The sequence below is a fragment of the Microtus ochrogaster genome, unplaced genomic scaffold (assembly GCF_000317375.1).
Source record: "Microtus ochrogaster isolate Prairie Vole_2 unplaced genomic scaffold, MicOch1.0 UNK89, whole genome shotgun sequence".
NCBI lineage: Eukaryota > Metazoa > Chordata > Mammalia > Rodentia > Cricetidae > Microtus > Microtus ochrogaster.
The window spans coordinates 654073-679411 of NW_004949187.1; the positions used below are offsets into that span (position 1 = coordinate 654073).

Here is a 25339-nt window from a genome sequence, read left to right on the forward strand (position 1 = left end):
GATCCACCGTAAACCGGAAACAGGAAGGGCTCCAGTCCACGCGTCCCAATTAATTAGTAAAAACATTCACCCGAGGCTGTCCCGCCCCAAAAGGCGGGGTCTCTCTACAATCATTCAACACTCCCTCCCTTTAGAACCTTGCAACTACCCTCCTTCAAACTCTTCCTTTGACCCTCAAGTTGAGACCCTCTGAAAAAGAGACTACTTCTTCGATATCTTCCCAGTACTTTTATCCTAAGTGGCCACTTTTTCTCTGCTACATTTTATAACTGTTTATAATGCAAAAGAGTACTGCTTTGGGATTTGAGTCTGTGTTTTGTTATCATGAACTCTTGGAAATTTAGTATTAATCTCAGTATTATAACTTAACCACTGACTATCTCTTTTGCTATTTTGAGACCTGTACCCAGGGAAACTTTACTTACATTATCAGAATATCTGATTAGAAGTCATGGAAGGAATACATTAAACTTTGCTGTGCCGAGGTCTTGTGGTTCTCAGAAGAAGCTAACAAGAGAAGAAACAATCTTTCTTTATTCAGTGATGTTTTGTTTGTGTCTAACAACCTGTGATTATGTACTTCATACTTCTGAACTATGATACCTTAATGCACAAAAATACAAAAAACATTAATTCTTTTTTTGGCTGAGATTATAGTATGATGAACTCATTAACACTGTCCCCTTTGCCTTCCCACCTTCTACATCCTCCAATATTCCCTTGCTTGCTCTCCTTCAAAATTATCATTTCTATTTATTATTTCTACACACACATAACCCTCCCCGACACACACAAACTTGTATATCCTTGATGTATATATTCATAACTAAAAGTACAATCTACCCTGTCTGTATTTTTACTTGTATAAATGTGTTCAGGACTGTCCATGTGGAATTGGATAACAATTTGCTGTGTTCTTCCTTAGGAAGCTTAATTTCAAAATTCCTTAGTGGTATATACTTCCTTTTCTAGTTTTGATGTTGAGTGGTGTTCTCCTGTACATGTTTTCTTACTTTGTTTCCAGGTTCTAGCTAGTACAAATAATGCTGCTATGAACATAGTTGAAAAAATGTCCTTATAGAATGATTGAGAATCTTTTGGGCATATGCCCAAGAGTGATATTGCTGGGTCCTGAGAGAGGTTGATTCTCAGTTTTCTGAGAAACTGCCATACTGATTTACAGATGGTTGTACAAGTTTGCATTCCTGTAAGCAATGGAAGAGTGTTCCCCTTACTTCACATCTTCTCCAACATCAGTTATCATGGGTGTTTTTGATCTTAGCCATTCTGACTCATGTGAGATGCTATCTCAGAGTTGTTTTGATTGGCATTTCCATGATGGCTAAGGATGTTGAACATTTTCTTACATGACTTTTGGCCATTTGAGATTCTTCTGAAGCACAATTAATAAAAGCTCGGGGTCAAAAACTAGGGTTCAACCTGAAGATCCAAAGAGCAAAACAGGCAACCTTTGGCTTTTACCTTGACCTCGGTTCAAAAATGGCCATCCTGCCTCTAGGAATCTCAGAATGAGACTGTGTGTCAGAGCATTCTTGCCCTGTCTTATATTCCTTTCTAGGACTAGGATCAAAGTCATACACTACTGGGTTTAAAGGCATGCAGCATTGGGGTTAAAGGCATACACCACTCAAATTCTATGGCAACTAGCATGGCTACTGAGATTAAAGGTGTATGTCATTGTGGCTACTAGGATTAAAGGTGCTTGTCATTGTGGCTACTGGGATATAGGTGTGTGTCACCATAATCTGGTCTGTAAGGCTGACCAGTGGGACTGTTTTACTCTCAGATCTTCAGGAAGTCTTTATTTATTAAAATATAATTGAAATGCCACTAAATTTCCACAAAATTAAAAAAATCCTATAACTAATAAAAGAAAACTATATACAATAAGTAAATAACTATATATAATATGTACAAGCAATAAATACATCACCCATGACTAGTCCATTTCCATTTGACAAATTCAGAAAAACATATTTCGTATCTATCATATCTTCAACATATGATGTTGGCATAACTGGATGTCATCCATGTTTAATCCATCTTCCAGAATAATATGTTTTGTTTTTTTACAGCAGGCACTGAATTTTTTAATATTCCTAATGAGACTTGTCTTCCACAGTAAGCAGGAATGACGGACTATGTTGAACCTGGGGGCCTGTGAGAGGTCCTTTAAGGAGTTCCCTCATTGTATCGACTTGCCTTGTTTATCTTTTTTTGATTGACATACACTGATCCAATGATCACTTTTGCTGTATTTTATACATAATCTAGATGCTTAAGACCTTCTATTTTTTAAAAAATATTTATTTATTATGTATTCAGTGTTCTACCTACACGTATCCCTGCAAGCCAGAAGAGGGCACCAAATCTCATTTCAGGTGGTTGTGAGCACATGTGGTTGTTGGGTATTGAACTCAGGACCTTTGGAAGAGCAGACAAGGCTCTTAACCTCTCAGTCATCTCTCCAGTCCCCAAGACCTTCTATTTTTGTATTTCCCATAAGAGACATCATTCCTGGGAGTGCCTTGTCTACAATCCCTTCTCAGATGTCCTATTCTACCACAATTAAAACATTTGGTATTTTGATGTCTCCTCATACCTTTGGAAATTGCTTCTCCTACCCATGCCTCAGTATTATAATCAAATATCTCAATGTTCATTGTATGCAGAATCCATTCATCCATTGGTGCTAATCTAACCTTTAAAGTTCCAAGAATCCTTTTACATTCTAAGTTGGCATTTTCAAAAGCCAGAGATTCAATAAGTACTCATCTAGCTTCTGGGTCTGTTACTCCTATATGTACAGTCTTAGTTAATCTTTGTAAAAAGTGACCAAAAGGTTCTCTTGGCCTTGTTTAACCCTAGTATATAATCCAATTATTTTTCTTAGTTCTTGAATCCTGTCCCAAGCATTTAAGGCTGCTGTGTGGCATAAAGACAAGATGTGGTCATCATAAAGAGCTTGATCATTTGGATCAGCATAAGTGCCCTCACCAAGAATTTGATCTTGCGAAGTCTCATTTTTTTTCTTCTCTGTTGTTCTAAAATTTTTGCCTCTTCTCACTAGTAGCATTTCCACAGTAGTTGTTGCCTGTCTTCCAGGACTGCTGAAACTAATCGAAGTCAGTTTTCTGGGGTAGCCTTATTGCTTGAAGCCCATGTTTTCATCATCTCCCTAACAAGTGGTGATGAAAGCCATATGATACCACTGCTTGGTTAATTTCCTGAGACCATTCATACCTAGAGGTTTCCATTACATTCTTTGAATCCTTTCGGGTATTTAGTACGGACTGAATGGTTTGTCAGAGGAGATTACAGAGTAGGTAACTAGAACCCTTGATAAGTCATCTCTGACTCTGTCACATACTGGCGAGGCTAAATCCTGTCCTTGTTCTCCACCTCCTGCTCATCAGTTCCAATAATTTCCTCAGTTATTTCAAGTTTTTTAACATTGTCTTTTTCTGAAAAGCTTGAATCTATTGACATGTGGATATTTCTAATGATTTCATCAATTTACAAAGTCTCTGGACCTCATTATTCACAAATGATTCCAAGGTATAAATTTTTCCATAATTTTAACTTCTCATCCTTGGACATTATTTGGATTCCATGTAGAGTGCCTTTCTGAAAAGATATTTTGTCTGCAAATTTATCATAACTTTTAAACAGATTTTCGTTGTCAAATTCAACAGTATGAGTTCTTTCTGATAAATTTTCAGTACTCTTTGACATGGATTGAATTTTTCTGCCAAATTAATGTTACTCCTTTTCAATGGTATTAATATTTTTCAGCTAACTTTTGATTTTTGATGGTATAAATCTTGCCAGCTAGCTGTTCATTATTTGTCTGTAAAGACTGTATCATTTCTAAAAGTGCCTCATTCTTGGATCTGTTATCAAACCATTTTTGAATGGTATAATATGGAAAACAAAGCTAAGTCACAATATCAGATAAATGGATGCATCAGAAAAACCATATAAACCTTTAAGAATATTATCCATAATATAAATAAAAAGTTATTAAATTTCTTGATGGTGATATGGTCTGACATTATATAACTTTCCCATTTATTGATTTATTTATTAATCAAATGAACTTAGCTCTGTTAGGAAATTTCAGTAAACTTTTATCTAGGAACACAAACCGGGAGCTGCACTAGTTGCCATGGGGCAAAGAAAATGACAAGGCAGTAAAGTGTGTGCGAACTGGTTAAATTGTCAAGTTGCTACGTGGTGGGCCACCAAAGGGGTAGCTCCACTATGGCAGGATTTTGGCAAAAAAACCACTTTGTAGGTGAAGTCATGCCAGGTGGGCAGCATTGAAAGACCTTTGACCATGGAATTTTTGAGCCAGTCCCTGTAGGAATGGAGTCAGAATCCATGTAAATTCACACCTCAAGACATTGGGTGCCAAATGAAGCACAATTAATAAAAGCTCAGTATCAGAAATTATGGTTCAACCTGAAGATCCAAAAAGCAAAACAGGCAGCCACTGGCTTTTACCTTGACCTCAGTCCAAAAATGGCTATCCTGCCTCCAGGAATCTCAGAATGAGACTGTGTGTCAGAGCTGTCTTGCCCTGTCTTATAGTCCCCTCTAGGGCTGAGATCAAAGTTGTGCACCACTGGGGTTAAAGGTGTGTGCCACCTGATTTCTATGGCAACTAGCATAGCTACTGGGATTAAAGGTATATATATATCATTGTGGCTATTGAGATTAAAGGTGTGTGTTACCATAATCTGGTCTATAAGGCTGACCAGTAGGTGTATTTTACTCTCAGATCTTCAGACAGTCTTTATTTATTAAAATACAATTGAAATGCCACTACAGTATTCTTTTGAAAATTCTCTGTTTACTTTGGTACCCCATTTTTAAATCGGATTATTTAGAATTTTGATATCTGATTTCTTTATATATTTTGGAGATCATTCTCTATTTGAGATGAGGTTGGGGAAGATCTTTTCTCATTCAGTAGACTGCCATTTTTTGTCTTATTGACTGTGTTCTTGGTTTTACAGAAGCTTTTCAGTTTCAGAAGGTTCCATTTATTTATTGTTGCTCTCAGTGTCTGTCCTCCTTGGGTTATATTTAGGAAGCAGTCTCCTGTGCCCATGCATTAAAAGATGCTTCCCATTCATTTTCTCTTCTATCAAGTTCAGTGTGGTTGGATTTATATTGAGGTCTTTAATCCATTTGGACTTGAGTTTTGTGCATGACAATAGATATGAATCTATTTTCATTCTTCTACATGTTGACGCTCAATTATGCCAGCACCATTTGTTGAAGATGCTTTCTTTTTTCCATTGTATAATTTTAGCTTCATTGTCAAAAAGCAGGTGTTCATAGGTGTGTGACTTAATATCCGGGTCTTTGATTTGATTCCATTGGTCAACCTGTCTGTTTTTATGCCAATACCAAGCTGTTTTTATTACTGTAGCTCTGTAATAGAGCTTGATGTCAGGGATTCCTCCAGAAGTTCCTTTATTGTACAGGACTATTTTGGTTATCCTGGGGTTTTTGTTTTCCCATATGAAGTTGAGTATTGTTTTTTCAAGGTCTGTGGAGGATTATGTTGGGATTTTGATGGGGGCTGCATGGAATCTATAGATTGCTTTTGGTAGGATTGCCATTTTTATTATGTTGATCCTACCAATCCAAGAGCATGGGAGTTCTTTCCATTTTCTGATATATTCTTCAATTTCTTTCTTCAGAGAATTAATTTTTTGTCAAGCAAGTCTTTCATTTCTTTGGTTAGTGTTACCCCAAGATACTTTATGTTATTGTGAATGGTGATGTTTCTCTGATTTTCCTTTCAGCTTTTTTATCATTTTTGTATAGGAGGGCTACTGAATTTTTGGAGTTGATCTTGTATCCTGCCACATACTGAAGGTATTTATCAGTTGTAGGAGTTCCCTGGTAGAGTTTTTGGATTATTTACGTATACCTGTAGCCACCCAGCGGGTCAGTTAGTCTAGGGGTTGTAACCCGCCTGGCAGGTCAGTTATTCCAGGGTCCCTAAGAGGTGCTATCTGAAAAAGACATGGGCAAGAGAGAGGAAGGAGGCCAAGCAAGATGTTGTCAAAGGCCCCGTTTATTAGCATAATGGTTGTGGCTTATATAGCCCTTGGATGAGGAATTTGGCTTGGGATGGGGGCAGGGGGCAGGGGCATGGGATCTTGCCAGGGCAGCAATGGTCATGAGTCGACACTTGGTCACGAGTCGACACACCTAGTGTTCTCTATGCAAGCGGAATCGTTCCTTTTGTGATTCCAACTCCAAACAATTCTCTAGATAGTTGGAATGTGGGGCAGGTTCCACTAACAGATAGCTCTCAAGATAGTTGGGTGTGGGGTTGACTCCACCAACAAACAGTTCTCAATACAGTTGGGGTGTGGGGCTCTCTGCAAACATCCCCAGGACAATGGTCCCTGCAATACTTTTTGGGGGAAATAGCTCCTGACATATACTATCATAACATCAGCAAATAGTGAAAGTTTAACTTCTTCCTTTTCAAATTTTATCCCTTGACCACCTTTTGTTGTCTTATTGCTCTAGCTAGAACTTCAAGAACTTGTGGAAGAGATATGGAGAGTGGGACAGCCTTGCCCTGTTCCTGACTTTAGTAGAATCACTTTGAGTTTCTCTTCATTTATTTGATTTGGCTGTTGACTCACTGTTTATTGCTTTTATTATGTTTAGATATGTCCCCTGTATCCCTGATCTCTCCAAGACCTTTTTTATGAAGGGGTGTTGGATCTTGTTGAACACTTTTTCAGCATCTACTGAGATTATCGTTTTTTCTTTCAGGTTATTTATATGGTGAATTACATGGATAGATTTTCATATGTTGAACCATCCCTGCATCTCTAGGATAATGTTTACTTGATCATGGTGAATGCCTTTCTGGATTTATTCTTGGATTGGGTTTGCAGTAATTTATTGAGTATTTTTGTATCAATCTTCATGAAGGAGATTGGTCTGTAATTCTCTTTCTTTGTTGAGACTTTGTGTGGTTTTGATACTGCAACTGTATCAGGGTAACTGTAGCCTGATAACTGATGAAAAGTGTTTGACAAAGGTTCTTCTGCTTCTATTATGTAGAACAATTTGAGGAGTATAGGTATTAGCTCTTTTACGAAGTTCTGGTAGAATTCTGCACTGAAGCTATCTGGCCCTGGGGTTTTTGTTTTGTTTTGTTTTGGTTGGGTGTCTTTTGATGATTGCTTCCATTTCTTTGTAGATTATAGATTTATTTAAATTGTTCACCTGGTCTTGATTTAATTTGGTATGTGGTTCCTATCCAGAAAATTGTCCATTTCTTTTACATTTTTCAATTTTGTGGAGTATAGCTTTTTGTAGTAAGACCTAATGATTTTCTTGATTTCCTTGGTGTCTGTTGTTATGTCTCCCTTTTCATTTCTGATTTCGTTAATTTGGATGTTCTCTCTCTGTCTTTTGATTAGTTTGAATAAGGATTTGCTTAGTCTATTTGCTTTATTTTTTCAAAGAACCAACTCTTTGTTTCATTGAATTTTTTATTGATTTTAACCCTCAATTTGATTATTTCCTGTCATCTATTCCTCCTGGGTGAGTCTGCTTCATTTTGCTTTAGAGCTTACAGGTGTGCTGTACCTAAAAAAATTTTTAAAAACTTGTTAGAACAAAGAAAGAATGGAATTTTCTAGAGTGATGTCGCAACACTGAGACAAACAACAGTCAGGGATAGGTAAAATGAACTCCTTCTCATCCTAAATTGAAGAAGTAGTAGCCTTCTTCTGAGCCTACCTGTTCAGAGGTAAAAGCAACCTTGTTCTGAGGTTAAGAGCAGAGTGCACAGTGCTGTTAAATGACTTTTTCTTAATGTTTTCTGTATTTGTGTTCTCTGATTTTTGTATTTGTGAGAATTGTGGCATTGATACAATTATCTCTTAGATCAAACATCAGTATTGACAGGTAGCATCGGCTCCCAGAAAATCTACTTTCACACTGTCTATCCCAACCTGCAGGATAGGAACGGGGATCCCTGATAAACCTAGTGGAGAGGAATGAAAGGAGACAAGAGACACGAGAAATGACGGCATGACAGGATTTCTGATCAAGGCGGCTAGTTTATTATTTCCTCAGAAGCTGTTATATAGCAAACGGGCAAAGGGGGGAAGGGAAAGGTGTCAGGGGGAAGGGAAGGGTGTCAGGAAGCTCAGGCCTGCTGGAATTCAGGTCTGGAGACATCCCCAGCTGATAAGTAAATACAGAGAGTCTGTGATTATTGACTAACAAAGGAAAATGATAATGAGTTCCGGAGCCTGTTTCCAGCAGGTCTCTGCTAGGAGATAAGATGCCAGGTTGATTTCCGAGACCCTGCAGGTCTTAATTTGTGAGCTTAAAATGTCTGTGTGGGGGCCATGATTGAGCTGGGGCAGCATGGTGAGCAAAAAGCTGCGGTCCCCAGAAGGTGATTATTGTTGTTAATCTGTGAAAGACTTTTTGTTTATTGGGTAAAAAGTATTATTAGGATTGATAGGACTCTCAGCCCATATTCTTGGGGATGACCAAGTTGGTAGGCTCATAATCACCTGTAATCCAGGTCCAAGGTATCTGACAATCTCTTCTTTGGTATGTCATTTGTACAAACATGGAAGACATTGTCTCTCACAGACAAACATACACAAAACCTGGGGATAAACTTGTTTCAGAATTCTTGTGATTTTAAAGCAATTAAGGTTGACATGTTGCTTTGCATACATAATCATACTATTTCTTTAAAAATCTGTTATCTTGCATTTGGTTTGGAAAAGTTTTCATTTCCTCATTCTGGTGCAGACCTAAAGGCTCTCATCAACTATAGAAAACAAAATGGTGTCTATGTGATCCTAACAGACATCCTTTTCTTTATTGTAAGAGAATGAGATCCTTTTAGTAGTCAAAGCTATTTTCTACGAAGTTTTTTTTTGTTTGTTTGTTTTTCGAGACAGGGTTTCTCTGTGGCTTTGGAGCCTGTCCTGGATCTAGCTCTGTAGACCAGGCTGGTCTTGAACTCACAGAGATCCGCCTGCCTCTGTCTCCCGAGTGCTGGGATTAAAGGCGTGTGCCACCACCGCCCGGCTATTTTCTACAAAGTTGAAACATTAGAAGGTTTTGAGCAAATCTCTAGAATTTCGGTGGAATAGGCCACCGCATCCAACCCCCCCTCCTTTTTTTTTATCATTGTCAAAGGAGAGAACCAGACTACATGATGAGTGCTGGTTAGTGTTGTTCTTTTGGAAAACTACAACTCCCATGCTCCCCCTGGACTACGGATACCTGTGCGCACCTCTGCGCTCCCCGTTTAAAAGGCAGGGCCACACGAGGCCCCCTCCCTCTCGTCCTGCCTTTTCCTCGTGTGTCCCACATCCTTCGTCCTTTTGTGTTTCCCTCCCCCATTAAAGTGGACCCACGTGGGAGCCGCCGTGTCGTGTCTGTGTTTGTTCCGCCGTGCGTGTCTGTCCCGTGCCCCGTGTTCAAGGAGAACACCCCCTGCCCCCCTTTTATTATTTTTTAAGAAGAACAGTTAGTAATTTCTTGGAGTTTGATTTTGATTAGAATCTTGTTGTTCTTTTATAAGGGTCTATAATACATATTTGTGTGTTTGTCATTTGGTCTTGTTTTGTCATCTATGTTGTTGACGTTATTAATTATCATCTAATTATATTTTTTCTCTGGAAAATAATGGAAAATTTTTGTATTCAGAATATTTTGTTATGAGTTAGTAGAGTTTTCACTAGTTTGGGAGCTTTCTATGGAGAGACAATTCCAGTTTTGTCTTATTGATGTTAGGGGCTCATTGCCTCTTTTCATTTCTTGGTATATTTGTATTTTCCAGTTGTTGCTGTTGTTCCTTTGGAAACTACAACTCCCAGACTCCTCCTGGACTATGGATACCTGTGCGCACACCTGCGCACAGGTATGGGACATCCTTCCCAGACACCCTTGCGCTCCCCGTTAAAAAGGCAGGGCCACACGAGGCTCTCTCTCTCGTTCGCCTTTCCTTCGGCACCAATTGTTATTCTTCTTAAAAAACAGGGTTGTTCTTCTTAAAACACAGGGCACACTTAGACAGACACATACGGCAGACCAAACACAGACACGACGCGGCGGCTCCCAAGTTGGTCCACTTTAATGGGGAGGGGAACACAAAAGGGCGGGGAGATGTGCAGGAGTCTGGGAGTTGTAGTTTCTAAAGGAACAACAGTTGCTATCTTCATGTTTGAGTTTTTGGTGCTTGAATGATTGATATGATCAATACATTGACTTTGGATCTTTAAAGCATTGTCTCATGTTATTGTCTCTGTGTCTTCATTATCTTTAACTGTCAATGTGACATAGCCCGAATCATCTGAGGGAGCATCAAATGGCGGTGTGCCTAGATCAGGATGTCTGTTTTCTGTTTCTAAGAGAGATTGTGCGGATTGCTGATTGATGATTTCACTAAGTTGGCAGTATCTCTAAGCAAGTGGGCATGAATGGGATAAGACAGCCAACTGGGCACCAGACAGTGATAAAGCAAGAGAGAGAGCTAGGACAATGGTTCCACATGTTTTGCCTTCACTTATCAGCTTGGGTTTTTATCTTAGGCTCCACCAATGATGTTCTGTGAATTTAGAGCTATCAACCAAATGAACCTGTAGGCATTTTTTTTTTTTTTTTTTTTTTTTTTTTTTTTTTTTTTTTTTTTTACTACTAGCTGCTAAGGTATTTTCCAACTTAAGTTTTCCTTCTTGATTATGTTTCCTGTCCAAGGAAGCCTATTCGGGGTCAGACACCCGATGATTATTAAATGGTAGACTTATCTTCAGGTGAGAGAATTAGCCTTAAATAGGAATTGAAAGACCCCAGAATTTCTAAGGCCACAAGGGAAGTCCCCAGATTCAATAATTTAGGCCAGAAGATGCAACAGCAAGAGGTTTTATTTTGATAGCGCTAAGGTGTGACTCAGGACTCCCGTGAGACTGGCCACACAGAGCAAAATTTCAGCAAGCTTTTATAGGCAAAGTTGATGACATAATTGGGGTTTTCAGAGCATAAGAATCATTGGTTATTTTAAACAGATCAGACGGTGACAAGGTTCATGGTAAGGACAAAGTTGTTTGTTCATTCCATTTCCCAGGTGTTTCATTCTGGCCCTGATCTTCCCCACCTGGCTTTAGTTAGATTACTCAAGGGGAAAGACTGTTCCTTTTGTGAACTGCTGACATTCTAAGTTTGGCACATGTGCCAACCACAGATATCCTGTTCTCCTAAGCAAATGGGATGCTCTCATGAGAACAGCCCAGTTGCAGGTGCTGAGGGTCTTGAGGGTCTTGCAAGCAAACAGAATCTTCTCATGGGAACGGGCTAGCTGCAGGTCCTGAGGGTCTTGAGGATCTTTCAAGCAAACAGAATGTTCTCATGGGAATGGGCTAGCTGCAGGTCCTGAGGGGATCTTGGGGGTCTTTCAGAATGAATTTCCTAATTGTTTGTCCAATACAATGTTGTCAGACCTTAAACCATATACATACAACCAGTAAAAAAAAAAAGGGACTCAGAACATTGTATTCATATTTTTCAGCATACTTATTCATACTTAACAAGGAAGAACTTGGAAGTGAAGTATTTGTGAAGGCGCAGAGGGAGGACAAAAAGTGCGGAAAGTAGTGTAATATCTTTTAATTAAAAATGCATAGAAACAAATTGTAAATAGAAGAAGGGGGGCTAGAGAGATGGCTCAGCAGCTAAGAACACTGCTGATACAGAGGAACCATGTTCCTTTCCCAAAACCCACGTGGTAGCTAACCATTTGCTGTAACTCCAGTCCGCAGCATCTCCTGGCTTCTTCTATACTGTGTGGTTTGTGTGCAAGGACACATACAGGCAGGCAAAACACCATATAACTAAAATAAAAATCAAGGTTAAAAAGGAAACAATGAAATTCTCTACAGTGGTGTCAGGCCCAAGACAAACTGCAACCATAGCTGGTTCAAATGAACTCCTCCTTCCGGTATGGTGGAAGTGGCTGTGGCCTCTCAGAGGCAAAGGAGCCTTGCTCTCAGGTTACAGTAGTCAGGATTGTCATCCAAGAGCAGCGGCCACAGTGTTGACATTTTCTGAGTCTGTCTTCTCTGTCCTTTGTACTTGTGAGAATTGTGACATTCACACATCTATGTTTTACATCATACATAATGATTGACAGAAAACGTAGGCCCCAAAGCAATCTATTTTCAATGTGTCTTTTACTTGGTTTTCATCTAGGGCCTTGTGGAATAAAATGAACATGCCAGAGGCAGTACTTCATAACACTTTTAAAATTTTTGTATTTTCCTGCATGCCTGTGAGATGAGAATGCCCCTTAACGTTTCTGCTTTTACATAGTGACCAGAATTGGAACTGGATTTGTTAAACGAGCATGCTTTGGCTGAACTTTATATGAATTTGTCTAGATTCCCTAAGCACAATCCCTATGCTTCCTTGTTTAGGGAAAGTAAGGTTCTGGAAATGACTCCCATGCTCTCCATGCCTGCTGCAGATAAGAAATCTTTCTCTTGCCTTCTCTTTTGGCTGCTGTGAGGGCTATTCTTGTTAGTCAAACTGACTACCCATACAGTATACTAAAACCCAAAGAATTTGTACAGCTGTGATGTACTTTCTAAGTAAAGGTTTTGAAATGGAAAGACCCTTCATCAATTTGGAATTTTGGATTAATAAGATCCTCCTTTGACCTGGGTCAGACCTTCTGGTGGCAGCCCACATATAAAGGATAGAGAGGAAGGAAGTTCTTTCATTTGCCTTGTTGCCCTGCCTGTGGCTAGTAAGGTCTTTAAGAGATCTCTTTGAAGCCTGGTGTTTAGGATTTCTGGTGTGTACTGACTTCTACTTTCCATTTGTAGACAGCTATTGTTGGATATGACAGCCCGTGAGACAGTCTAATCAATCCAGTTTCAACAGACATAGGGATTTATTCTATCAGTTTCAGTCAAGTTGAGAACCTCGAATAATACTGCTGTGGGTTTTTGTTTTCTTTTGTTTTTTGTTTTTGTTTTTCACCTGCCCCCTGAGGAGGATGTGCTGGGTCATAACTGTGCCTCTTTCCTGGTTCCGTTTCCCTCTAACTATTCAACTTACTTTTAAGACTACACTTTGTATTGCCATTCCTTTGTCAAGAGAATGAGGGGAATCTCAGGAATAAATCCCCCAAAGCAATGGAATTATCACCCTGTTTTCTGAGGGAAGACAGACCTTTCATCTTGTTTGTGATCTGGTTCCTGCTTCTCCCTCTGGGTTGCCTGAAGCTCTTGTGACAATCAGGTAAAAAAGTACCTGCAGTTCATCTGACCTCAGTGTGAAGTCACGGAACAAAACATCTTTTGTATCTTAAAATCTCTTCTTAACTCTTAATATTCTAGACCCCTTTCCACGTGAGAGAGGAATTAATCCTCTCATAATTGTGCAATGGGTTGTAGAAGCTAGCCACATTGTGTCCAGGAAAAGAATGGGAAGTGCCTTTGGAATGCAGGAAATTAGCAGGGTCAGGGGTGGGGGCAGGGGCTTTGAAACGCAAATCTCTGTAGATCTGGAAAAGGACTTTCTTTGGGGTGGCGGCAGAGCCAGCAACCCCTGTGGTGTGTCTTTAAGCCCATTGTAACCCTAAGGGAGGTGCTGCTGTCACTCAGGCCTCACTGGCCAATCAGGACCTCCAGGCCAACAGGCCAGTTGGAAAAGGTACAGTTGCATAATTGGCTTTGTATAGGACCAGTGTTTTGTGTGCTGTGCTGTGAGTGCTGTTGCAGGGAGCTGTGCAGGAAGCATGGGTGAGCTTGGAAGCCCTGACAAGGTGAGCAATGAACTGTTGGGCCCAGAAGGGAAGAAGTTGCTGAGCCTGAAAAGCTACTTCTGCGAGTCCTCCCCGAGGCTGGGTGGGAACCTGTGACCGGGGAGTTTCCATGCGGTCCGGTCCCTGCCACTCCATCTGTGAGGGGCCTTGAGACCAGGGAGCTGTGTGTAGAAACATCTCTGTGGTCAAGGTCAGCACGCTTTTGGTGCATCCCTCTAAGGTGTTGCCAAATTCAGAGAGGTCTTTAGTATCGTCTAGAAGTTTGCACTTGGCATTTAACTTGTAGGTGGAAGATCCAGCTGGAGGTAGTTTTGTGGAGGTCGTAAATGGCATCCCTGGTGTTGGGTACCACTCCACTGCTAAGAGTGGTGGACAGGAGTAGAACTGGTGATATAAAGGATTTGCCTACGCTTAAGCTATGGTAAGTCCCAGAAAATGGAATTTAGCCACAGGAGGGCTGTGTCTGAAATATCTCAAAGATAAATATATGCCGAGCAGGTGTTTGAGAGATATGGACGCTAGGATACACATTTGTTCACCAGGAATTTAGCTACGAACAATTTTCAGCCTTAGGCCCATCCGCTTATCAAAGATCAGTCCTTTAAGACTGGGTTTTTATAGGATCACAACCACATTAAGGCCAGGTCTGCAATAAAGGTCCAGTTTTCTTCTTGAGAAAAGCAAAGTTCTGCCAGAAGGGCAAGATTGCTGGTGTCAACATGGTTGTGTTGAGGCTTGGCCTCATCAGTCAAGGCCATCATGGATGCCGTGGTTGTGGTTATTGAGATGGAACATAGCTCATTGTAAAACACCTGGGGCCTCGGCCTTGGGAGCTTTCCCTAAGAGCCTGATGTATTGAGAATGAAATAGTGCTACTCTGAAACCAGGAATATGCTTGGGCGAGCTGCTTATGGTCTGGGACAGGGACTTTTTGGAGGGGTTGCTTCAGATCCTGAGATGCCAACTCTTTGAACTGCATGGAGCTGTGATTATCAGTTCCAAACCTCTGTGGCCTCAGTCACTAATATTCTCGAGAAACCCTGTGTTCCCCTTGTACTGCATTGTTTGATTGTTTCTCCTGAGTGTTAGTATGTTAGTTTCCGCTGACTTCCTAAAAGTTCCCCATTTCCTTCTGTTTTCCACTGGAAGCAGTATACAAGACAGTATTTGTTTTAAGAAGCTTCCTTGGCATGAACACAGCTTTTGCAAAAGCCACTCACCCCCCCCCCCTCGCCCCGCGAGCTTTTATCTTTTCTACCTTCTACTTTGCTACCCTTCTCATCCCCTGGCACTCGTCCTTTAGGGCCTTGTCACTGAAGAATGGCCTGCTGCCTCATGTCAGTGTTGTACTTAGGAAATAATTCTGGGAACATTGTTGCTATGTAAGTCTAAGACTCCCATTTGCTTAAGTGTCTAGACCTGCGGTCTCCTGGCGCTATTTAAGCTGTGCACAGTGTTACTTGGAGCCTTAACCTATATGAGATTTAAGGATATCCACATATGTGGAATACAAAATCTGTTCTAGGCTCTCTCTTCTTTGAGCATTAGCCAGTGGTTGATGCATGCTATCATTAAATTAATGATTAATTAATTAATTAATCTTCATTTATCTCCTAAGTGTGTGAGGTGATTTCTCCCTGATCATGATTGTTAAAGGTTGACCCCTGCCACCTCTTTCTACCAGTTTCTAAATTATCTGTAATATTTAAAGAAAAACCTGTACGTGGAATGCAACATTCATAACTTCTACAAACTGGTCCTTTAGTTCTTCAAGTTGTCTTCCCACTGTAAAAAAAAAAAAAAATCAACGTCTGTGTGTGCACATTGGAGAGGGATGTTATATGCATCATAGCCTCTGATAGCCAGAGCTCCAGAAACTCTCCATCTGCAGGGAATCCATTCTCAGCAAGGATCAGAGGATAAAGAGACATGACCCAGGTCACCGTATCGACCAAAAAAAACCATAGTCTGGCTCATGGTTTATCCTAGTCCCAGCAGCTGGGACAGCTCATAAAACTGCTCCTTCTGCTCTGTGACAGTAAAGACACTGAACGCATCCTCCCCAAGCCATAACTGTGGTCTCCCTCGCAGCTCTCTACAGCTGTGTCAGAGGAGATCCTGAAAAAGAATCTACAAACTACCAAAGCAATTCTCAGTTACATAGTGTGAGGCAAGCCTAAGCTACAGGAGACATTACTCTAAACAGAAAAAAAACCACCAGTATTTGAGAGAAAATAAATCAAACTATGGAATATTAGCTGCTGAGATCCATAACCTGACACAGAGTTATAGTCAATGTCCTTTTCCTCAAACCTCTGAGTTGACTTACCCATGGCAAGCAGGCTTGAATCTATTTGTAAAGGTGAGTTCCTTTGTTGGAAATTCAATATTCATTGGCTCAAGCTAACCCTTTCAAATTGGGTCCACACCAATCTGGTTTATCTTCATTAACATGACATGAATTCATACATGCTGAGAAATTAAAACCACTCCTGACCCAATCAGGCCCTTTCTCATAATGGCACATCGTTCAGGTGGTTGCCTGCCCTGTTTCCATCTGCAGTGTACACAGTACATTCTTCCTCTGGGTATGCTCTGAAAGCAGAAACCATACTGCACATGCAAATCTTTTTCTTAGTACAGTATATGACACAGATGCATAATAGAAAACGCAGAGGTGGTACAGTCATTTAACAATTTCCAAGATGTAATATAGAGGAAAGCAGGGCTATTGACCTGGAGAACAACAGAGTGTGATCAAGGCAACTTGGGTTAATATAAGAGAGTTTGTCTCAAAACATTTTTTCTAAAAGGCTGAAGTGCAATTCTTCTGATATTAATATGCATTTTGTTTTCATATTTCTGCTACCACCATCCACAGTGACCTGACTCAGAGAAGTTCAGTTCCAGGGGAGAAAAAGAGGTCCTGAGTTGCAGCAATTTTTCAGATGTGCGTGGTGTTTGGGCAGATGAATAGGGTAGATTTCACATCATGTGCCATAATCCATGTGGTAGGAAATAGACATAAAATTATTCTTCTGCATTGTTTTGTGGTTAATAAGGCTCGATTTGATGAAAACTACAAGGGGCCATGGTAGTTTGCAGAGATATAGCAGGAGATCACATCCATTTACACAGAGAGCTCCAGAGCATGGGGCTTCTCTGGGAAAAATACCAGTATCTATAGGGTGAGAAACATAACAACTTAAGGTTCACTATGGATTTGTTTTGTGGATGTTGCAATGTCTGTGTTTTTTTAATTTTTATACAAATAGAATCTTAGGTAGTTTGGTAACATTGGTCAAGATCACAGTTTTCCTGGTTGTGTTTCCTTTAGACTTTTGATTAAAATGTGGCTATTTTTCTGCTTCAGTTCTTGACATTTTATTTCACAAGTATTTTACACATTCTTGATTGTTGTAGTTTTGTGGTAAGTAAAGAAGTTCTACCGTGTCACTTTCTCTACTATTTCTTCATAATCTTGTTACACACTGAGTGTTTCCACTTTGCATATAGCCTTGAATCAGGTACCTTGTTATAAATTTCTTTGGATTAGCTTTATACTGCAAATTTTCCATATACAACATCTTTATATTGATGCATCATGTTTCCAAGGATGGTTTACTTACTTTTAATTTATTTAAGTTTTGTTGTTGTTGTTACTCTGTAAAAGACTTTTTTGGATAAAAAGTACTATGGGGCTTGACTAGGGGGTTAGCACATATTCTTCTTTTTTTAAAAAACTGGTTTTATTGAGCTCTACATTTTCCTCTGTTCCCCTTCCTTGCTCTCCTTTTTCCTTCAACCCTCTCCCATGGTCCCATGCTCCCAACTTACTCGGGAGATCTTGTCTTTTTCTACCTCCCATGTAGATTAGATCCATGTATGTCTCTCTTAGGGTTCTTATTGTGGTCTAGATTCTCTGGGATTGTGATTTGTAGGCTGATTTTCTTTGCTTTATGTTTAAAAACCACTTATGAGTGAGGACATATAATATTTGTCTTTCTGGGTTTAGGTCACCTCACTCAATATGATGTTTTTTAGCTCCGTCAATTTGCCTACAAATTTCAAGATGTCATTATTTTTTTCTGTTGTGTGGTACTCCATTGTATAAATGTACCACATTTTCCTTATTTATTCTTTGGTTAAAGGGCACTTAGATTGTTTCCAGGTTGTGGCTATGACAAACAATGCTGTTATGATCATAGTTGTGCACATGTCCTTGTGGTACAATTGAGCATCCTTATATATACCCAAAAGTCATATTACTGGGTCTTGAGGAAGGTTGTTTCCTAATTTTGTGAGAAGTCACCATACTGATATCAATAGGGGCTGTACCAGTTGGCACTTGTACCAGCAATGAAGAAGTGTTCGCTTTATCATGCAACCTCTCCAGCATAAGTTGTCATCAGTACCTTTGATCTTGGCCATTCTTACAGGTGTACGATGGAATCTCAGAGTTGTTTTGATTTGCATTTCTCTGATGACTAAGGATGTTGAGCATTTCCTTAAGTGTCTTTCAGCCACTTTAGATTCCTCTGTTGAGAGTTGTCTGTTTAGGACTGTACTCCATTTTTAAAAATTGGATTATTTGTTTTTTTGATGACCAATTTCTTTGAGTTTTTTGTGCATGGTGATATATATGGATCTATTTTTATTCTTCTACATGTTGATATCCAGTCATACTAGCACCATTAGTTAAATATGCTTTCTTTTTTCCACTTGGCATTTTTTGCTTCTTCGTCCCAAATCAGGTGTTCATAGGTATGGGGATTAATATCCGGTTCTTCTATTCAGTTCCATTGGTCCTTCATCTGTTTTTATGCCAATACAAAGCATTTTCAGTACTGTAGCTCTGTAGTAGAGTTTGAAGTCAGGGATTGTGATGCTTCCATAAGTTCTTTTATTGTACAGGACTTTTTTTGCTATCCTGAGGTTTTTGCTTTTTTTTTTTTTTTGGTTTTTCGAGACAGGGTTTCTCTGTGGTTTTGGAGCCTGTCCTGGCACTAGCTCTTGTAGACCAGGCTGGTCTCGAACTCACAGAGATCCGCCTGCCCCTGCCTCCCGAGTGCTGGGATTAAAGGCGTGCGCCACCACCGCCCGGCGGTTTTTGCTTTTTTGTATGAAATTGAGTACTATTCTCTTGAGGTCAGTGAAGAATTTTGCTGAGATTTTGATGGGCATTGCATTGAATCTGTAGATTATTTTTGGTAAGATTGCCATTTTTACTATTTTAATTCTACCTACCCAATATCATGGGAGATCTTTCCACTTTCAGGTGTCTTCTTCAATTTCTTTAAAGGATTTAAAGTTCTTGTCATACAAGTCTTCAACTTGTTTGGTTGGACTTACTTCAAGATGTTTTATGCTATTTGTGGCTATTGTGAGGGGGTTTCTCTGATTCTTTCTCAGCCCATTTATCATCTGTGTAAAGGAAGGCTACTGAGTTTTTTGAGTTAATATTGTATCCTGATACATTACTGAAGGTGTTTATGAGTTTTAGAAGTTCCTTGGTAGAATTTTTGGGGTTGTTTATGTAAACTATCATATCATCAGCAAATAGTGAGAGTTTACTTCTTTTCTGATTTGTATCCCCTTGATTTTTTTTTTTTTTGTTGTTGTTATCTTACTGCTCTAGCTAGAACATCAAGAACTATATTGAATAGATACGGAGAGAGTGGACAACCTTGTCTTGTTTCTGATTTCAGTGGGATGCTGTGAGTTGTTTTTTTTTTTTTTTTTTCATTTAGTTTGTTGTTGACTGTTGGCTTGCTGTATATTACCTTTGTAATGTTTAGGTATGTTCCTTGTATCCTTGCTCTCTCCAAGACCTTTATCATAAAGGGATGTTGTATTTTGTCGAAAGCTTTTTCAGCATCTAATGAGATGATCGTGTGGTTTTTATTTTTCAGTTTGTTTATGTGGTAGATTATGTTGACAGATTTTCTTATGTTGAACCATCCCTATTTCTCTGGGATGAAGCCAACTTGATAGTGGTGGATGATGGTTCTGATGTGTTCTTGGATTCAATTTGCCAGTGTTTAATTTAGTATTTTTTCATCAATGTTCATGAGTGAGATTGGTCTCTAATTCTCTTTCTTAGTAATGTTTTTCTGTGGTTTGGGTACCAGGGTAATTGTAGCCTCATAAAAAGAGTTTGACAATGGTACTTTTGTTTCTATTGTGTAGAACAATTTGAGGAATATTGGTATAAGTTATTTAAAATCTTGTAGAATTCTGAGCTGAATCCATATGGTCCTGGGATTTTTTTTGTTGGGAGACTTTTGATATTTGTTTCTATTTCTTCAGCAGTTATAGGTCTCTTTAATTTGCTTATCTGGTCTTGATTTAATTTTGTTAAGTGATATTTATCCAGAATGTTGTCCATCTACTTTAAGCGTTCCAATTTTGTGGAGTACAGGTTTTCAAAATATGACCCAATGATTCCCTGGATTTCCTCCATGTCTGTTGTTATGTTTCCTTTTTTGTTTCTGATTGTGTTAACTGGATTTGTTAACTCTCTCTGCTTTTTGGTTAGTTTGGATAAAGGTTTTTCTATTTTGTTGATTTTTCTCCAAGAATCAACTCAAAATGATTCTTTGTATTGTTTTGTTTCTATTTTGTTAATTTCAGCTCACAATTTAATTATTTCCTGTCATCTACTTCTCTTGGGTGAGTTTGCTTCTTTTTGTTCTAAAGTTTTCATATGTTCTGTTAATTCACTAGTGTGGGATTTTTCCAGCTTCTTTATGTAAGAAGTGCTATGAACTTTGCTCTTATCTCTGCTTTCATTGTGTCCCATAAATTTGGGTATGTTGTGTGGTTGGTCATTTTCACTGAATTTTAGGAAGTCTTTCATTTCTCCCAGTATTTCTTCCTTGATCCATTGATATTTCCAATGATCATTGTTTAATTTCCATGTTTGTGTGTTTTCTGGAATTATTGTTGCTGTTGAATTTTAATTTTAAGCCATGGAGATCCAATAAGATACATGGGGTAATTCCAATTTTTTTGTATCTGTTTAGGTTTGTTTTGTTACACTGTATGTGTTCAATTTTTGAGAAGGTTCCATGAGGTACTGAGAAGAAGGTATATTCTTTTGTTTGGATCGAATGTTCTGTAGATGTCTGCTAAGTCCATTTGAGTCATAACATGTTAGTTCCCTTATTTCTCTGCTAATTTTTTGTCTGACTGACGTGTCCATTGGTGAGAGTGGAGTGTTGAAGTCTCCCACTATTAGTGTGTGGGGTTTAATGTGTTATTGAAGTTAGAAGTGTTTCTTTTACATATAAGGGTGCCCTTGTATTTGGGGCATAGATATTCAGTATTGAGATTTCTTCTTGATGTATTTTTCCTGTGACTAATATGAAATGTCCTTATTTGTTTCTCTTGATTGATTTTAGTTTAAAGTCTCTTTAAGGGCCTTAAACCATTCTCCTAAATTTATTTTTTTAGGTCATTTTCTTCTGTTTCATCTATATTTGGTTGTTCAAATCTTGCTGTTGTAGGTCACTAGTTTTTATTGGTTTCGTGTCGCTCTTTGTGATGTTGTGAGTGTTCTTATCTTGTCTACCTTTTTTCCCTCTATTTGTTGTAGTTGGGGCTGTTTCTGACTCTTGTGATCAATTTTCCATCCAAGGCTCAGATGGTTGCTCCTTGTGGTACAGTCAGTGCTGTGGTTCCAGTTACCCCATTGGTTACTTTGTTATCCTGGAATTTACTTGGCACTCCCAGGGTTTGCTCTGCTCCTGTGGAGTTTGCTTTCTCAGGCCTGCTCTGGCCTTGGTCACTGGCTCAGTCCTGCTTCCATGGAATTCCTCTTCATGTCTCTTGTGACTCTCCTATTAATGTGACACCTTCTTTCCCCCAGCATCTTCTTAGTCTGTTTCTCCTGCCTAACCTCCTCGTGCCCAGCTATAGGACATGTTATTACCCAATGAGAGTTATACAGACTGAGTGTACAAAAAGATTGTTCCACAGCAGTTTCCTCTTCTTGTCTAAGTAAAAAGGGAAGTTTTAACTTTCACATGCTAAAACTATATATAATAAAAGTAGGTATTAAGTAAAAAAAAATCAATTCTAGTATCTAGCCTACTTGTATTTGGCAAAATTAGAGAAAAATGTTCTATTATCTGTTTTATCTTGGTGAGTTCAAAGTTTTGTACCCAATTTACTTTCTATCATTACTAAAGAAGACTATAACTATAACTAGTCTTCAGCTCCATCAAAGACATCAGAAGGCTAAAATTTTACCTGATGACAGGTATATCTGGCTGTCTGGACAGTCACTGTATGGTCTGTGATGTTGAGGCATCTAACTTTGGCCTATAGTCTCAAAATATCTGATAGACTTTTTTTGGAAGCAGGAAAATTTTGAAGAACTGTTTTGACAAAGTTCAGCATTCCATTTTCTTTGTGCCCTGCTTGTTCAGTTTGGACAGCATATTGTGAGCAGTTGAGGCAAGGGTGGTTTCTTGTTCAAATAGCAACCTTTTGCCCCCAATATAGAGAACCCCATATGGAGTTTTTTGATGTCTATAATCTTTTGAAGTAGATCAGTGATGCTAGGACCAGACATGTCTCATACTGAGAAGAATCTAAGTTATTAACACATTTAAATGCCCTATTCTGCAGATTTTTGAAGTGTTTCAAGATTACCTATCTGTATGAACTATCTCTCTCTGTAAGACCTGGAAAATCTAAGTGAGTATATGTTTGATAGTTATAGGTGACTATTAGCCTATATTTCTTTAGCTTTTAAGGATTAACTTCACATTGCTTAATTGAACAATCTGTACAGGTACAAGCTGTATATGTAATACTTGATGCAAACACAGAAGCAGATGTACAGCATAAGGGAAAGAAGCTTAAATTTGTATTACTATAAAAATGGTCTTAAAAGAAGTAGAAACATATATAGAGTATAACAAAAAAAAACCTTAAATTTGTATCAATATACAAATATTCACATGAATGTAACTGTTTAAGGTTAATAGGTTTTTTACTAGATTCAATTATCTACCTTTTTATATTATCATTTTTATATCATAGTCTCCCTTTTTTCCTTAAGAAAAAGACTGCTTTAACCCTTTTGTTTAACTTTTTTCCTATAACATTAACAATAACAACTTGTAACCAACCTCCCTTAAATGGTAATAAACATCCATAAACTATACTTTGTAAAAGTTGGTATCATTCCCTAGACTACTTCCTTTTGTTTGGGGGTGCTGACATCTTTGAAGGATCCTTGAGAAATCAGGATATTTGTTAGATTTTTGACCAGAGTATTTTGTGGGACTGGATCCTTTTAGCCAGCAGTCTTGAAGTTATTTTGGATATAGAACTCACAAACTCCAACAGAGGCATTCTGAGATATTGGATCAACTGGGCCATCTGTTTTAATTTGTGCTTGGTTTCATTGTTCTGACAATATATATACTTTTAAAGGTAGCATACATTTTAAGTATGGAATATGTGGTGTGCATAAGTCAGTTAAAACATTTGTTTTGTATTTGATCAAGTAAAATATACATTGTGTGTTTTGTAGTTCTGGTAGGTTTATTTTTTTATGGCTGTTGCCAGTACTTCAGGTGCTCTTTCCTGATTTTCTTCAAACTGGGATGAATCCATTGTCTCTCTTCTCCTGTGGAATTAAAGGCATAAGCTCTCTTCCATAGAAATATATCTTTTGACCTAAGTTTTGAAGTCAGGATATTTATAAAATATGTAGGCTGGTTTTTATCTATTAGCCTTCAAAGTCCAGTGTCTCATAGCAGTCAAAAACTTAAAGACAATAAAATAAAATATGGGATTCAGATTCTGTGTATTTCCCATTTTTAGTTGGCTTTTTTCTTTTATATTACTTTTTTACTCTTTTAAGGACTTTATTATTTTAAAACTATATATTTCTTTTATCTGTCTGTATTTTCTCTTTTCTCTCCCAAACCTATGCATATTTTAAACACTGTGTAACTTGCTTACAGTTTTTTTTTCTGTCTCAATCTGTCTTTACAGCATATCTGTAACATTTTTCTGACCAAATGAGGTGAATCTTCAACTGCTATGTGAGCCACTGCTGTTGTAGCTTAGCTTAGTAGATGTCTCTAGTGCATGGTGGCTAGTGGCTGGTTTATCCTGCAAGCAGCTGCTGGGAGTCATGTCTTGGTACTGTGGCCAGCCTTAGAAATATGAGTCTAGGAAGACAAATTTGGCAATGTTTTGTGTGTTAGACTTTTTTAAGTTTTGTTAAGACTTATGTGAAAATACCAGCTGGTAGGAATGCCATTTGCCAGTGGAGTTTTCCTATCCTGACCACCCACTCACAAATAACCAACATGGAATTTTAATATTATTTATAAATGCTTGGCTGATAGCTTTTGCTTATTACTGACTCTTCATTTAAATTAACTCATGTTTCTTTTTTAAATTTATTTATTTTTCTATTCAAAAACTTACACTTCCTCCCCTCCTCGGATTCCCTTCCCGCTACCCCCCTCCCTCCCCCTTTTCCTTAAGAGAGGGCAAGGAACCCTGCCCTGTGTGAAGTTCAAGCCCCTCCCCCTACATCCAAGCCTAGGAAGATTTGCCTCCAATTAGACTCGGGTCCCAAAAAGCCAGTACTTGCAGTAGAAACAAATCCCAGTGCCTTTATCAATGGCTTCTCAGTCAGCCCCATTGTCAGCCACAATCAGAGAGTCCCATTTGATTGCATGCTCATTCAGTCTCAGTCCAGCTGGATTTGGTGAGCTCCCATTAGAACAGGCACACTGTCTCAGTGGGTGGACCAACCGCTCCTGGTCCAGACTTCCTTGCTCATCTTCTCCCTTCTTCTTCTCTTCAACTGGACCTTGGGGGCTCAGTCCAGAGCTCCGATGTGGGTCTCTGTCTCTATCTCCATCTGTCACCGGATGAAGATTCTATGGTGATATTCGAGATAATCATCTGTGTGATGGTGGGGCAAGACTAGGCACCCTCTCCTCTGCTGCCCAAGGACCTAGCTGGGGACATCCCCATGGACACCTGGGATCCCTTCTAAAGCCAAGTCTCTCGCCAACCCTAAAATGGCTCCCTTAATGTAGATATCTTCTTCCCTGCTCCTGTATCCACCCTTCCTCCATCTCCACCCTCTCACTTCCCCAAGCTCTCTCCAGTCTTTCCCTTCTCCCTTCTCTCTCTTCCTCTCCCCTTCTCCCACTCCTACCCCTATGATGGAGGAAGGCCATTGGTTAATTAAATAAAGAAGCTGCTTGCCCTGATAGGTTAAGACATAAGGTGGGAGGAGTAAACAGAGCAGAACTCTGGGAGGAAAAGGAAGTGAGCTCAGAGACTCGACAGCTCTGCTCTCAGGGGCAGACACCTCAGAGAGACACAATGCTCCACTCTTGCGGGCAGAGGTGAGAGCTCTGCTCTCTGAGGCACACACGATGAAGCACCAACCCAGGATGGACGTGGGCTAGAATCTTCCCGGTAAGC

At 39.2% G+C, this 25339-nt stretch overlaps 1 protein-coding gene and 1 pseudogene across 1 annotated transcript in view; one reads left to right on the top strand and one right to left on the bottom strand.

Annotated features, from left to right (window-relative positions):
• Positions 1-25339, top strand: part of LOC101984273 — a 398439-nt pseudogene that overhangs the window by 93928 nt on the left and 279172 nt on the right.
• Positions 1-25339, bottom strand: part of LOC101989836 (zinc finger protein 431-like) — a 257504-nt gene that overhangs the window by 47781 nt on the left and 184384 nt on the right. The window contains exon 10 of the mRNA XM_026777884.1: positions 12391-12397. Within this exon, the coding sequence (XP_026633685.1) occupies positions 12391-12397 (7 nt within the window). The remainder of the gene's footprint in view (positions 1-12390; positions 12398-25339) is intronic.